Source organism: Panthera tigris, chromosome A1, assembly GCF_018350195.1.
Source record: "Panthera tigris isolate Pti1 chromosome A1, P.tigris_Pti1_mat1.1, whole genome shotgun sequence".
NCBI classification, from domain to species: domain Eukaryota; kingdom Metazoa; phylum Chordata; class Mammalia; order Carnivora; family Felidae; genus Panthera; species Panthera tigris.
In genome coordinates, this window is record NC_056660.1 from 137096958 (window position 1) to 137109828 (window position 12871).

A 12871-nucleotide genomic window follows, 5' to 3' on the forward strand; every position below is an offset into this window, starting at 1 on the left:
ACAGAGGCCGCCAATCGTGGACAATGTATAAGAAAACTTCAAGCTTCATTTCTCAGACCTTTACTCTTCCAAACAAAGTTCAGGCCTCTGCCTGTTATACTCTGTTAACCACAGAGGCCCAAAGTTCTTCCATAACTAATCGGAGCCTGTGATTGCTTTGCTGTGCTCTGAGGAGCTCTCATAATCCCTTTCCGCTCTGGGAAGCGGGGTGATTGCATGCGGACGATGGAGCAGGGCGGCAGCCGCTTGGACGACTTCCCTCTCAACGTGTTTTCGGTCACTCCTTACACACCCAGTACCGCTGACATCCAGGTGTCCGATGATGACAAGGCAGGGGCCACCTTGCTCTTCTCAGGCATCTTCCTGGGACTAGTGGGGATCACGTTCACCATCATGGGCTGGATCAAATACCAAGGTGTCTCTCACTTTGAATGGACCCAGCTCCTTGGGCCCATCCTGCTATCGGTTGGAGTGACATTCATCCTGATTGCTGTGTGCAAGTTCAAAATGCTCTCCTGCCAGGTGTGCAAAGAAAGTGAGGAAAGGGCTCTGGATTTGGAGCAGACGGCGGGAGGACAATCATTTGTTTTCACTGGTATCAACCAGCCCATCACCTTCCATGGGGCCACTGTGGTGCAATATATCCCTCCTCCCTATGGCTCTCAAGAGCCCCTTGGGATCAACGCCGCCTACCTGCAGCCAGTGGTGAACCCCTGTGGTCTCATACCACCTGGAGGGGTGGTGACGGCCACGCCAAGTCCTCCTCAGTACTACACCATCTACCCTCCAGACAACGCCACATTTATTGGAGGGCAAGACTACTCTTCAATCGTGGCTGGTGGAAACGACAGGTACGTGGTGTGGAGGGGGGACGCTCCCCTTGCGGGTGTCACAGTCACAGCCCGTGGCTTTGTCCGGTCTAGAAGGAAGGTGTTGGGAGAAAGTGAAGGTCTGTGTGGCCTCTTCCCAGGGTGGTGGCGTCGGCTCTGAGACACGCATCGTGGGCTGTAACGGGTCTGTGTTTTCTGCTCCCACTGCCAGGTCCGGCCCTGATGCTGACCAGCTGGAAGAGACAGAGCTGGGAGAAGAGGACTCCACCTGCTTCTCTCCTCCTCCCTATGAGGAAATATACTCCCTTCCTCGCTAGACCATGAGGCTGAGGGAACAGCATTTAAGTCATTGTTGCTGACGAATGAGGTGTCGGATGCCGTGACTTTCAGAGTCTAGACAGTAGGACAGCCTAGGCAGCCTGATGGAGACTGTTCAAGGGGGTGTGGTGGGAGGGGAAATGGGAACCAACATGTCTCAGATTGGTAAAAATTAGGCCCGGGGTGGGGGGATATTTCCTTCTGGTACAGCTGGACATCCCCGCATATGGTTGATGGGCAGAAATTTTTTTTCTTTGTCCACAACCCACCCCTTGCCAGGAAGGCACTGGTGTCTCAATTTTAGCTCCAGCAGCCAAGGGAAACATCATGGCTGCTGGGACTCTGGAAGTTTCCATGGAAGTGAGAGTGGGGGGTGGGCAGCAGGTGGGCAAGAGAAAATAGGCTCACCTGGAGATTTCCCAGTGCCGGTTCTGAGCCCCTCAAAGGGGGTTTGCAGATCCCCAAACAACTCGGTTGCCATCCGGTGTCCCCTGAGGGCTCTGGGTATCTTAACGGCTGCAAAACATTTTAACAGCTGAATAAAGTAAAATAACGTCTCCTGTTCAAAAAGTATTAGGTAGCTGGCTACAAAATAAAATAATAACCATACAAAATAAATAATAATAGGATAATGATGTCAATAAATCCTTAAGTTATCACTGGGTCACAAGGACTACTGGCAAGGCTAAAGCTTGATGTGTCCACCCAGGCTAGGATCTCTGCTGGACACAAGCCACCTGGGCCCAGGGACCAACAGAACATGGGTGCTTCTATAAGCACCTGTTGATGAGTTCTGCTCAGTTAGGCAAAATAGAGCCTCGTGTCCATACCCGGAAAATCATGGATCATGGAAACAATCTTTATGGTCAACAGAAGCTCATCTTCTATATAAAAGAAGTTGGTGGCCTTAATCTCCTTGAATCTGAACTGTGTAATAAACCACCACCACGGATCGAAGACTTTAGAAGAGACAGTTACGACCATTGAGTGTTAAAAGAAAATATTTTCCTGTCACTCGAGATAAGGGAAGCTCATCCCAGAGGAAGACAGGATTCAACAATTCCTTAAAGTTTTGGTACCATGTTCATATTCACATTTTGGTACCATGTTCATGATTTTTACTAATTTTTATCAAAAACATCTCATTTTCCAAGGATATGATTAAAATATGCTTAGTTTATTATTATTGTGATTTGTATTATATCTTAGGAACAAAACCTTTTTATATGAGAATTCGTTTTGATGTGTGATGATAGAAAGTAATGGAAAAATGTGATTCTGTTTACAGAAATAGTCATGAAATATTGGATTCCTGACTGAGAGCCACTGGTTCTGGGGAGGAAGTCTGGGGACAGGGACACAGCTGAGCATCACCTGTGGCATGCCTATTGGCAATGACACTTGGAGCCCTGCGTGCCTGCTTCCCTCACCCCTTGCTCTGCTCATCCTCCCCCATCCCACAACTCTATATTCCTGGATTTCAGTTATAATGAGCATCAAGGGAAGGTCAAATCACAAAAAGATGTTTGGAAAGGGTGTCCATGTGTAGAAGCAGGCCAGGCAGGAAAGCCGATTTATCTCAGTGATGCCACGAGTCCCACACGCAGGGAAGTGGCCTTGGGGAGTTTTTAGCTCCAGGCAACAAAATTACTCAGCACCATCCCTGTTCCAAGAAAGAGAAAAAGTGCCAACACAGAGGTCATCGATGCCTCCAAAGACTGTGCATCAGAGTGTCAGGAGCTCGAGGTGGGTGGCAGGCCTGGAATAGTCAGGGGGTGGGAAAATGAGAACTTGTTCATTCAACTTGTACTCCCTGGTAGGACATGGGCCAAGTGGGGATAGAACAGTGAGAAAGCCCACCAACAGAAGAGCAGAGCTTCCAGCCTAGGAGGGGAGACAGATCTGATCAACTACTCTCTGACATCCAGGAGGGGTCTCATAGCTCTGGACCGGTCAGGAGGATCATGAGGGCTTGCTTGAGGAAGTGAAGTCAAGGCCCCTGCCTTGCAGAACCCCAGGGAGCACTGTTCACACAGGAAAGCTTTGTGACTGATGTCTCTTGACCTCTGAGGACTGTCCTGGTAGCTGAGGGAACAGTAGCTGATACCCAGTCAAAGAGAAGGAGGGAGATGCCTGGCAATCTCCCTTAAGCGGGAGGCAGTATTAAGGGGGCACCTTACAGGCTGTGTAAACAGTATTCCTCTACTACTGCAGGGCACCAAATAGAGGGGCCTTCTGCTACCCGAGAATTACATCCACCTGCTCTCTTGCTTCATGACACCATGGTCTCTGTCTTCACTCGGGGGTTGCAGGTGCCAGCATTATAGAAAGCCCAGTGAATGGCTTTTGGATTCCAACACTGAGTCTTTGCTCGGTCTCTTTGACTGGAAGAATTTTTAGTTTGTCATCCGGGTATTTGCCTTTTATCATTCTTTCTGTCAGTATCTTATGAGGGATGAATGGAGGACTGTGATGTGGGGCTAGTGAATCAGAGTCTGTCCGGCCCCTGCTATGCTATCCACCCTGAGATTATCAGTGTGCAAAGTGGCCCTGGCTTTGGGAACGTGCTCAAAGTTTCAGTGCCCAGGCCAGAACCTTTAGGGCCTTGTCAGCCTTGTCAGCCATTTTAGTCTGTGTCGGCAGAGCAATTGGAAAGCCATTGAATGCTCTTAATGAGGAGGGAGCTGTGATATGATTCTGAACACTTACTGGTTAAGGTAAACCCAGTGTCACATAGGGTGTAACAATGACTTTGCTGGCAAAGCTCAGATCTAGGTTACCACAACACCAGGAGACACTTCTCCACCCTCAGCCTTTAGCGGGACACCGTGTATGGGTGCATTCTGGCCATCTATATAGAATTCAAAAGAAAGCTAAAAGGTCTTGTTAATCAAAGGAGACAGGTTTCTGAAGAATGTAATGTTGTGTGGAAACTTCTCCTGGGAGCCGACTTGGGCTGGGCCTTTTGGCTGGAGAGACTGATAACACCTCAGGATCTTGACAGGGCAGGAGAGGGATTATCTAGGCCTGTGAAGTGAGGCCCAGCCACCAAGGGGAAGAAGCTTTCACAGAGCTCCTGGGACTTCTTCTTGATCCATTTGGGCCAACCAAGGACTGGATCTCTTGTGCAATCTGGGTGTGTGTTTCCTCCCTTCTATAGAACTCCAGAGGGAGGGGTCCTGCAGAGGTGGAGGGCTTCCCAGAGCCTGCGATCAATCAATCCTTTCCCTTTGGCTCCACTGTGCCGGGCACCGATCTGAGTTTCAAGCTCTTTGCTACAAAACCAGCCATTTAAATAATGCTCTCCCCACTTTTTTTTTTTTTTTTTTTTTGACAGAGGGCGGGGTACATCATAAAAGTAAAGACTCTTGTTTGTGAAGAGCTGGCTGTGGGTGTCTGTTTTCAGCTTCTGACCTCTGGAGCGCCTCATGGGCCTTGTTTACTGTTGGATCCCTGGAGCAGGGCTGGCTGAAACCCTGCACCCCAGGCGGCTGGTGTTTCTCCCCCAAACAGAAGCTCCTGGTAGTAACCGTTGTCAGGTAGACTCCTTTTATCAACAAAGAAAGCTTCCCACCTAGTTCTCAGTAGTGTCCCTGCCCATCGAGATAACCAGGGTGCTGTCTGCAGAATGCAACTCACACCACTTGGCATTCACCAAAGGCCTCATGCAGAGCCCTCTGCACAACCAACACCCGGCTCCTGTTGAGTAACAAATATGAAATAAATAAATGAAGAGCTTTCCAAATGGCTAATACATGACCACTTCAACTTAGCTGTTCTGCTGTTTTCTACATTGTGAAAAATGTCAAACAACTACAAGGGTAGAGAGAATAGTACATGAAACCCTGCGGGGTCATCCATTACCCAACCTCAAAACTCATGGCCGAGCTTGTTTCATTGACACCCCCCCCTCACGATCCCCCACCTGGATTTTTATTATTTTTTTTCAGGGTTTTTCATCTTTTTATTTTATTTTGTAAAGATTTTTTTTTAATTGAGGTATAACTGACATCTAACATTATGTTAGTTTCAGGTGTACAATATAATGATTTGGCAGTTGTATAACCCAACTGGATATTTTATTGATTGATTGATTGATTGATTGACAGAGGAAGAGTGTGAGGTGTGGAGGGGTAGAGGGAGAGGGAGAGAGAGAGAAAGAAAATCTTAAATCGGCTCCATGTTCAGTGCGGGGCTCGATCCCATGATCCTGGGACCATGACCTGAGCCAAAATCAAGAGTCCGATGCTTAACTGACTGAGCCACCCAGGCATCCCCAACTGGATTTTTAAAAAGTAAATCACGTCATCTTAAAAATATTTCATTGTGTACCTTTAAAAGGTAAAGACTCAAAAAAAGAGTCATGCCATGATTACACCTAAAAAATGTACACTTCCTTAAGGTCATCAAATATCTAAATCACTGTTCAACTTACCCCCAATTTTCTCTATTTTATTTTTACCTCTTCATTTTGCTTCATTCAAAAACCAAATGAGATTAGCTTTTTGCTAAATGCATCCTAAGTTTCTAGTTACCTTATACTGTATTTTGGGAGGCAGACAACCAGAAAATTGTTCATAGTAGCAGATTCATATTTATTAAATCTCACTTCCCAACCAAAAATGTTTTTCAAGATTTTTCACTTTATATCTCCTCCTTTGTCACTTCCCTGAAACTCTAAGACTTCCCTGGAAAAAGAAACTTATTTCTTCTAATTTTTGCACATTATTAGAGATTTTTTCTAAACATAGGCCTAGAAAAAATACATACACGAAAACACAAAGCGATCTTTAAGTGAATGTTTAGTTGATAATTATGAGTTGCTGAATATTTTCAAGAGTATCTGAAAATTCTGGCAACCTTTAGCAGTTTTGACTTGCTAGGCAAAATTTTTTAGGAAAAAAAAGTTCTTCCCTTCAGAAATCATAAAAACTCCTTGGAACATTTCAGAAGTGGAAACCAGAGTCTCTCTTTAAGAAATAATTGGCAAAACCTCTTGCTGAACATTAAAATATTACCTGGTACAATTTAACTCGCAGAGGTCATTGATTGTGGACCTCTCACCAATGAGTTCCCAATTCTCCTCAAGTTAAAGATGAATATATTTTCTGGACATGCCTACAACTCTTCCTTTGAAGGTGGATAAGTGTGTGTGTGTGTGTGTGTGTGTGTGTGTGTGTGTGTTCACCTATACCCTCTTATAGAATGTGATTTATGGATTTCTTGCCCATTTACTACTAGTAAATCATCAAGAGTTTTATGTCCCAGGCAGTCAGCAGTTGGTTATAAAATCAACAGCGAGCCGTACTAAATAAACCATTACTGGATTGCTCTTAAGAACTGATGACAAATCAGAAAGTGAAGACAACTCCATGGGAATGATTCTCACCTGCCTTTGGGATACCACAAAGGTCTCAGATAGGGGAATTTTATTTGCCTTGAGCTTTTAAGAAGATTAATAACCAGATGAACTGGGAAGGAAATCAGTTTTCTGGGTTCCAGAAGTTTTCTTCTGGAACAAAGAATTTGTCCTCCAGCACAAAACCTACACGTGTGTAAATCATAGACACAAATATGTCTACACACAACGGGCTGAAAGTGAAGCTTGTGTAAGAAGTCAGAGATTTTCCTCTTTGAATCTTCCAATCTATTAGTTTAAAAAAATAAATTTTTAAAAGATGGAATGTGTGTATGTGTACACTTTTTAAAATAGATTTAATATGTCTTAATGAATACATAAGGACTGGTAATAATCGTTTCTGGTGCAGAGGATGGGAAGGTCATTTTTCACTTTAGTCCATGCTAATCAATGGATTTTTTAAAAATGTTTATTTATTTTGAGAGAGAGAGAGAGAGACAGAGCACGAGCAGGGGAGGGGTAGAGAGAGAGAGGGAGACACAGAATCTGAAGCAGGTTCCAGACTCTGAGCTGTCAGCACAGAACCCACGAGCCGAGAGATCATGACCTGAGCCAAAGTTGGACGCTCAATTGACAAAGCCACCCAGGTGCCCCTGATGGATTTTTTTTTTTTTACCATGCTCATTTACTATCTGTTCACAAAATTATTTTTAGAAAGAGGAAGAAGAGAAGGAAATGATCTTTCCCCATGTACTTGTACTGTTAACAGCATCTTCTTGAGTCCTAGAGTAAATAATTTTCATTGCCACTGCTGCTTATATATGCAACAGACATACACACAAGGCACATAGATGCAAACGTGGTATGTTTATACTGTGATATGAATAACACTTTTACATGGACGTATACACATAAGGTCTCGGGAGAGAGAACAGAGTGTTCCATTGTCCGTCATTCACCCTGTGTGGGAAAGATTTTTCACACATATATGTTGTTGCTAAAGTCCTCTGCTGGCTAATGTTCAATGTTAGGTAAACAGTGACCAATGTCAATGGAACAACAGCACACAGAGAGCCATGAGTCAGATTCCACAGGTTCTTTCTTTGATAATTTTCTCAACCCAGCCTCTGCCTCCACACCTTGAAAAACTGCTCACCACAGCAGCAATTCACGTACCTTGGGACCTTTGGGGATGAAACTGAGAGTAACTCTAGCTACCCGATTTCCTCATCAGAAGGAGCTGTAGGATTAACTGTGCCCCCCTTCCTACTCTTTCCCACTCTGGATGGGTCCGTGCAAGGACATCAGCGCCTGCAGCAGCCACGGGCCCTTTCCCTCCTGGTCCCTCCTGCATTCCAGCTGAGGCTTTTCCTTCTGGGCCTCTGGGGCTGGTCTGATCGCCCCGTCAGCCAGGAAGGACTCCCTGATCCCTCAACAGTCTGAACAGGAGCCACGAAAACATGCTTGGAATTTTTCAGAAGGCAAAGAGACTGCAAAGGGAAAACAAAAATCTCTGTCTATAAAGCTCCAAAGAGAACAGGTTTAGACTAGAGCGTGTCTCTGCCTCATTTGGCCCCTCAGAGGTCACTGGGGGCTCACCTTCAGGGGTCACCTTTCTGGTCCCTGTGCTTAAGTGACACCCTGGCTGACCTCCCAGCTTACTCTGTGGTTCTCAAAGGCCCGTGGCAGGAGGCACCATGGCTACTTAGACTTGTGTACCTGGCAGATATTCTTTCAAAACTGAACAAAGTCAGTTTGTCACTTCAAGGGAAATAACTGACAGCATTTAGTGCTAATGATAATATTGAACCTTTCAAGCGAAAATTAGTATTTCTGAAAATTTTATTTGTCATCACGAGTTTGACAACTTCCCTAAAACTGGACTTTATTTTTGAGATCAAAGTGGTATTTAAAAATGTCATTTTAAGGGCACCTGGGTGGCTCAGTCTGTTAAGCGTCCAACTCTTGGTTTCAGCTCAGGTCATGATCTCACAGTTCCTGAGTTCAAGCCCCATGTTGGGCTCTGCACTGACAGGGTGGAGCCTGCTTGGGATTCTCTCTCTCTCCCTCTCTCTCCCTCTGCCCCTCCCTGGCTGTTCTCTCTCTCTCTCTCTCTCTCTCTCTCTCAAAAAATAAACATAAAGAAGATTTAAAAGTGTGATTTTAAACACTATTATATAATGAAATGTTAACATTCGAAAGGTCGGCATAACTCAGTGAATGAATATTTTCCACATGAGCACTACATGATATTACAAAATCATGTGCGTGTAAAAAATACATTCAACATGCTAGATAGACCAATGGCTTTTCATGGAATAGACCACAAAATAATCATGGATATGATTTCAGATTCCATATTGCAATTAGCCTTTAAGAAACTGCCATGTGAGTTTTAGTGTCATGTCAAAGAATAATATCTACAATTATCTGAAAAGCTTTAGAAATATTTCTATATTTCCAACTTACACATCTGTGTGAAACCACATTCTCTTCATATAATTCAACCCAAACAGCACATTGCAACAGATTCAATGCAGAAATAGATACAAGAATCTGGCTGTCCTCTGTTCAGTTGGATACTTTTATAAAAATTTGCAAAATTGAAAAGAAATACCATTCTTCTCACCTTTCTTTTCCACTTTGGAAAAAATATGTTAGTTAACACATAAAGGGTATATAATTATAATTTTTATTTATTTTAATTTTAAAATTAAATTAAAAATTAAACTAATTTTTAATTTATTTTTAATTTTTTAAGAAGTTTATTTATTTGTTTATTTATTTATTTAAGTAATCTCTACACCCAACGTGGGGCTTGAACTCATGGTCCCAAGATTGAGTCACACACTCTTCTAACTGAGCCAGGCAGGTGCCCCTATAATTTTTATCTTTATGTTTTAAGTTTTTTGAAGATCCTGGAGCGCTTTTAATTTTTTTCTAGCTTTATTGAGGTATAATTCACAAGTAAAATGATAAGATTTTAAAGTGTACAATGTGATGATTTGATATACAATATACTAATATATTAATATATTTGATATAAAATATACTAATTTTATAATGAATAAACAATATTTAATTTTATTTTAATTTCTAATATGGTAAATACTAATATATATCACATAATCAAAAATTCTTTGGGTTCCTCTGTATACTTTAAGGGTATAAAAGGTTTTCAAGAGCCTAAGTGTTGAGAACAGCTGGCCTAAACTACAGGGGTAGAAAAGAAGGACTGTTAATGTGTCTTCCTAAAACACTACATTTCCCAGCCTCTTTTGCAGCTAAGTATGAGCATATGATTAAGTTCTGGCTAACTGGATGTAAGCAGAAGTTTTGGGATAGGACTTCCAGAAAGACTATGTGGAAAATACACAGCTAGGGGAATTCCTTTTCTGACTTCCTGCTTTTTACTCATTCTGAAAGACTACAACTTACATGTGATCACAGAAGATGTAGCAGCCAGCTTGGACCATGAGGTGACCCTGAGAAAAGAAGCCACTTATTATAAAGATGGAGGAGAGGGGCGCCTGGGTGGCTCAGATGGTTGAGCGTCCGACTTTGGCTCAGGCCAACGATCTCACGGTTTGTGAGTTCGAGCCCTGCGTTGGGCTCTGTGCTGACAGCTCAGAGCCTGGAGCCTGCTTTGGGTTCTGTGTCTCCCCCTCCCACTGCCCCTCTCCTGCTCATGCTGTCTCTCTCTGTCTCTTGATAATAAATAAATGTTAAAAAAAAAAAAAAAGAGGAGAAAGATAGAAAAAAAAGTTGGGTCTTTAGTGACTATTATGATGCTGCCTGATTGTCTAGTCTAGACTTCTTTAAAATGAAAGAGTAATAAAGTTTTAAACTTGTTTAAGCCACTATTATTTTGACTTTACAGTTACATGTAGGGAAACCTAATTGGTTCCTTTCAGTGTGACAATGTGCTAAGATTAGCCACAAAGGACCCAGCTTTACATGGATTTTATAACTATTTCTCATCTATTTTTAAGATTGGGTTTCATCCGCATGACAACCATTGTATTAAGGTAACATTAGTCACGGTTAGCATTGTAGGCTCTCAGAAATTCATTCAACCCTTTAAGCAACAAACATTTGGAGGCTCATCGTATTGGCATGCAGTGAGCCAGGCACTGGGTGTACATGCCCTCAGAGCTCTTGTGGTCCAGGGAGGGAGCCGCCACCCTCCAGGAACTGGTGCTGCCCTCACAGCTCTGCTGTGGGTCCCATGTTAAGATAAGTTAAGACTATTCTCAGTATGAAGAGAGAAGCAGACAGCTTGTCACTTAATTGGTGTTTCTGGGGCAGGACTTAAAATTCTCATGAGTAAATTTCATTGCCACCCACACTCATTGAACCAGAATGGCCCAAATAAACAAAGAGGCTTCCTTCTCCCCTGTCCTTAATTTTGATGGGTTGACAAATCTCATTTCCAAGATTAGCCATGTCCGTTATTGAGTGCTCCCTCATGCTACACGGTCGATATATAAGTGGCTTGATTTGAAATACCGTTGTAGAAGGTCAACAAAGTTGGTCAAGGAACCACCTGTTACTAAACTCTTCTAAGCAAAGGTAACTTTTTGTGGAACCTCAAAGCAGTCTCTTCCCTCCAGTTGTACAAAGTCTATTACCATTTACTGGGAGCATTATAGATGGGGACTGGGTAAAAAAGAGATATACAAAAGCCTTACTCATGAAGGCTGGAAGATTCCAGAGGAGACAGCATCTTCATGGTTACCAAAATTCTTCCAGGCTCCTTGGGTTTGGGGTGGATTCAGCCCAGACCTGACCATTGCACAGCCTGCTGAGTATTAAACACGATGATACTATTGATTAAAACAACAAAGTCCGCAGACTTGTAATTAGTAAGTCATGCTACCCTGATGGGGAAAACAGGGAGGAGTAAAAGCCTAGGTTGAACTAGAACGCTAGCTCTGCCACTTACTAGCTACTTTAGGCAAGTTGCTTAACCTCGCTGAGCGTGAGAAATACTTAGGCACGTGTTCTCAGACAATGCTGTTCATTCGAGGAGGTGGACAAACACAGACCAAAATGTGCTAACATAGCTGGAGAAATGACTTTTCTATTAATTTTTTCCTGCCATAATCTATCACTTTAGAATTAGATGTGTTTTCATATAACTAAATCCCCCAAATGACATTACTTTAAACAAGGTAAGTTTATTTCTCTCCTCCATGTGAAAAGCCCAAAGGTAGGTAGTATAGGGCAGATCCCTATCATCAGTGTCCCAGACTCCTATCTTTCTGTCATCTTTAGTCACCACCCAGCTTTCCTCTTCAGTCATCCCATAGTCCAAGATGGCTGCTGAAGCATGGCATTATGTCTACATCCTAGAAGGTAAAAGGAAGTAGAAAAAGACAAGAAAGGAGGGGGGGGCGGCGCCTGGGGGACTGAGTCAGTTGCGTGTCTGACTTCAGCTCAGGTCATGATCTCACTGCTAGTGAGTCCGAGCTCCGCGTTGGGCTCTGTGCTGACGGCTCACAGCCTGGAGCCTGCTTCAGATTCTGTCTCTCCCTCTCTCTCTGCCCCTCCCCTGCTTGCGCTCTGTCTCTCTCTCTCTCTCTCTCTCAGATATAAAACAAAACATAAAAAAAAAAAAATTAAAAGAAAAGAAAAAAGGGCATACCTCACACCTGATTTGATTCTCTTAAAGCCTTCACCTCATTGACCGGAATGTGGTCCTGTGGCTTTACCAAGCTGTAAAGGAATTCTGGGAAACACAGCTGTTTGCTGTTACTGTTGTTCTATTACAAGGGGGGAAACTGTAGAATGGATACTGGGCAAGCAACTGCAGCCTCTTCCATACTTGGTTCTCTCTCTCTCTCGCTCACTCGCTTCGGTTTAGATTCAACTATCTGCTCAAGAATTTGGAACGTTTCAGAAAATGTTTGTTTTGAATCCCTCTGCTGAACCCAAAATATTAACTTTGAAATGCCAAGTATAAATACACATGCCAGAAGCAAGGTTTCGGCCAAAGAAGCTTGACTTATAATTTCAGAACGACAGATGCACTCATCAGCAGGGAAGCATCAATGAGTTACAGAGCATCTAAGTTGTACAACAGGCAAGCTTTGAACCGCAACACCAAGGACTTGCTGTGTCACATATTTGTCTCATTTCTCTCAGTTTTTGTGGGATTTTCAGTGTAACCCATCCTCACATTTGAAGGGCATTAGTTGTTATGGAAACAGGGACATTAAATTCACATGGCAGGATTTAATGGTATTGACATAATCAAAACAAAGTGCGTTCATTCCAGAAGCTAGGATTTAAGGACTTGAGTTCTTCAGAGTTTAACTTGCTCCCTGAGTTTGTGGTGGGGAGGGAGAGGGGAGAGTGTAGG

The 12871-nt window shown here is 43.3% G+C and overlaps 1 protein-coding gene across 1 annotated transcript; it reads left to right on the plus strand.

Moving 5' to 3' along the window:
* Window positions 1-225: 225 nt before the first annotated feature.
* Window positions 226-1147, plus strand: TMEM174 (transmembrane protein 174). The gene is made up of 2 exons (XM_007079852.3): window positions 226-851; window positions 1042-1147. Exons 1-2 carry the CDS (start codon window positions 226-228, stop codon window positions 1145-1147), a joined length of 732 nt encoding a protein of 243 aa, XP_007079914.2.
* Window positions 1148-12871: the final 11724 nt, after the last annotated feature.

Excerpts from the sequence above, each read along its gene's own strand:
- TMEM174 (XM_007079852.3), top strand. The coding sequence starts at position 226 with ATGGAGCAGGGCGGCAGCCGCTTGGACGACTTCCCTCTCAACGTGTTT. Across the intron at positions 852-1,041 it reads GTGGCTGGTGGAAACGACAG|GTCCGGCCCTGATGCTGACC; the intron begins GTACGTGGTGTG and ends TCCCACTGCCAG.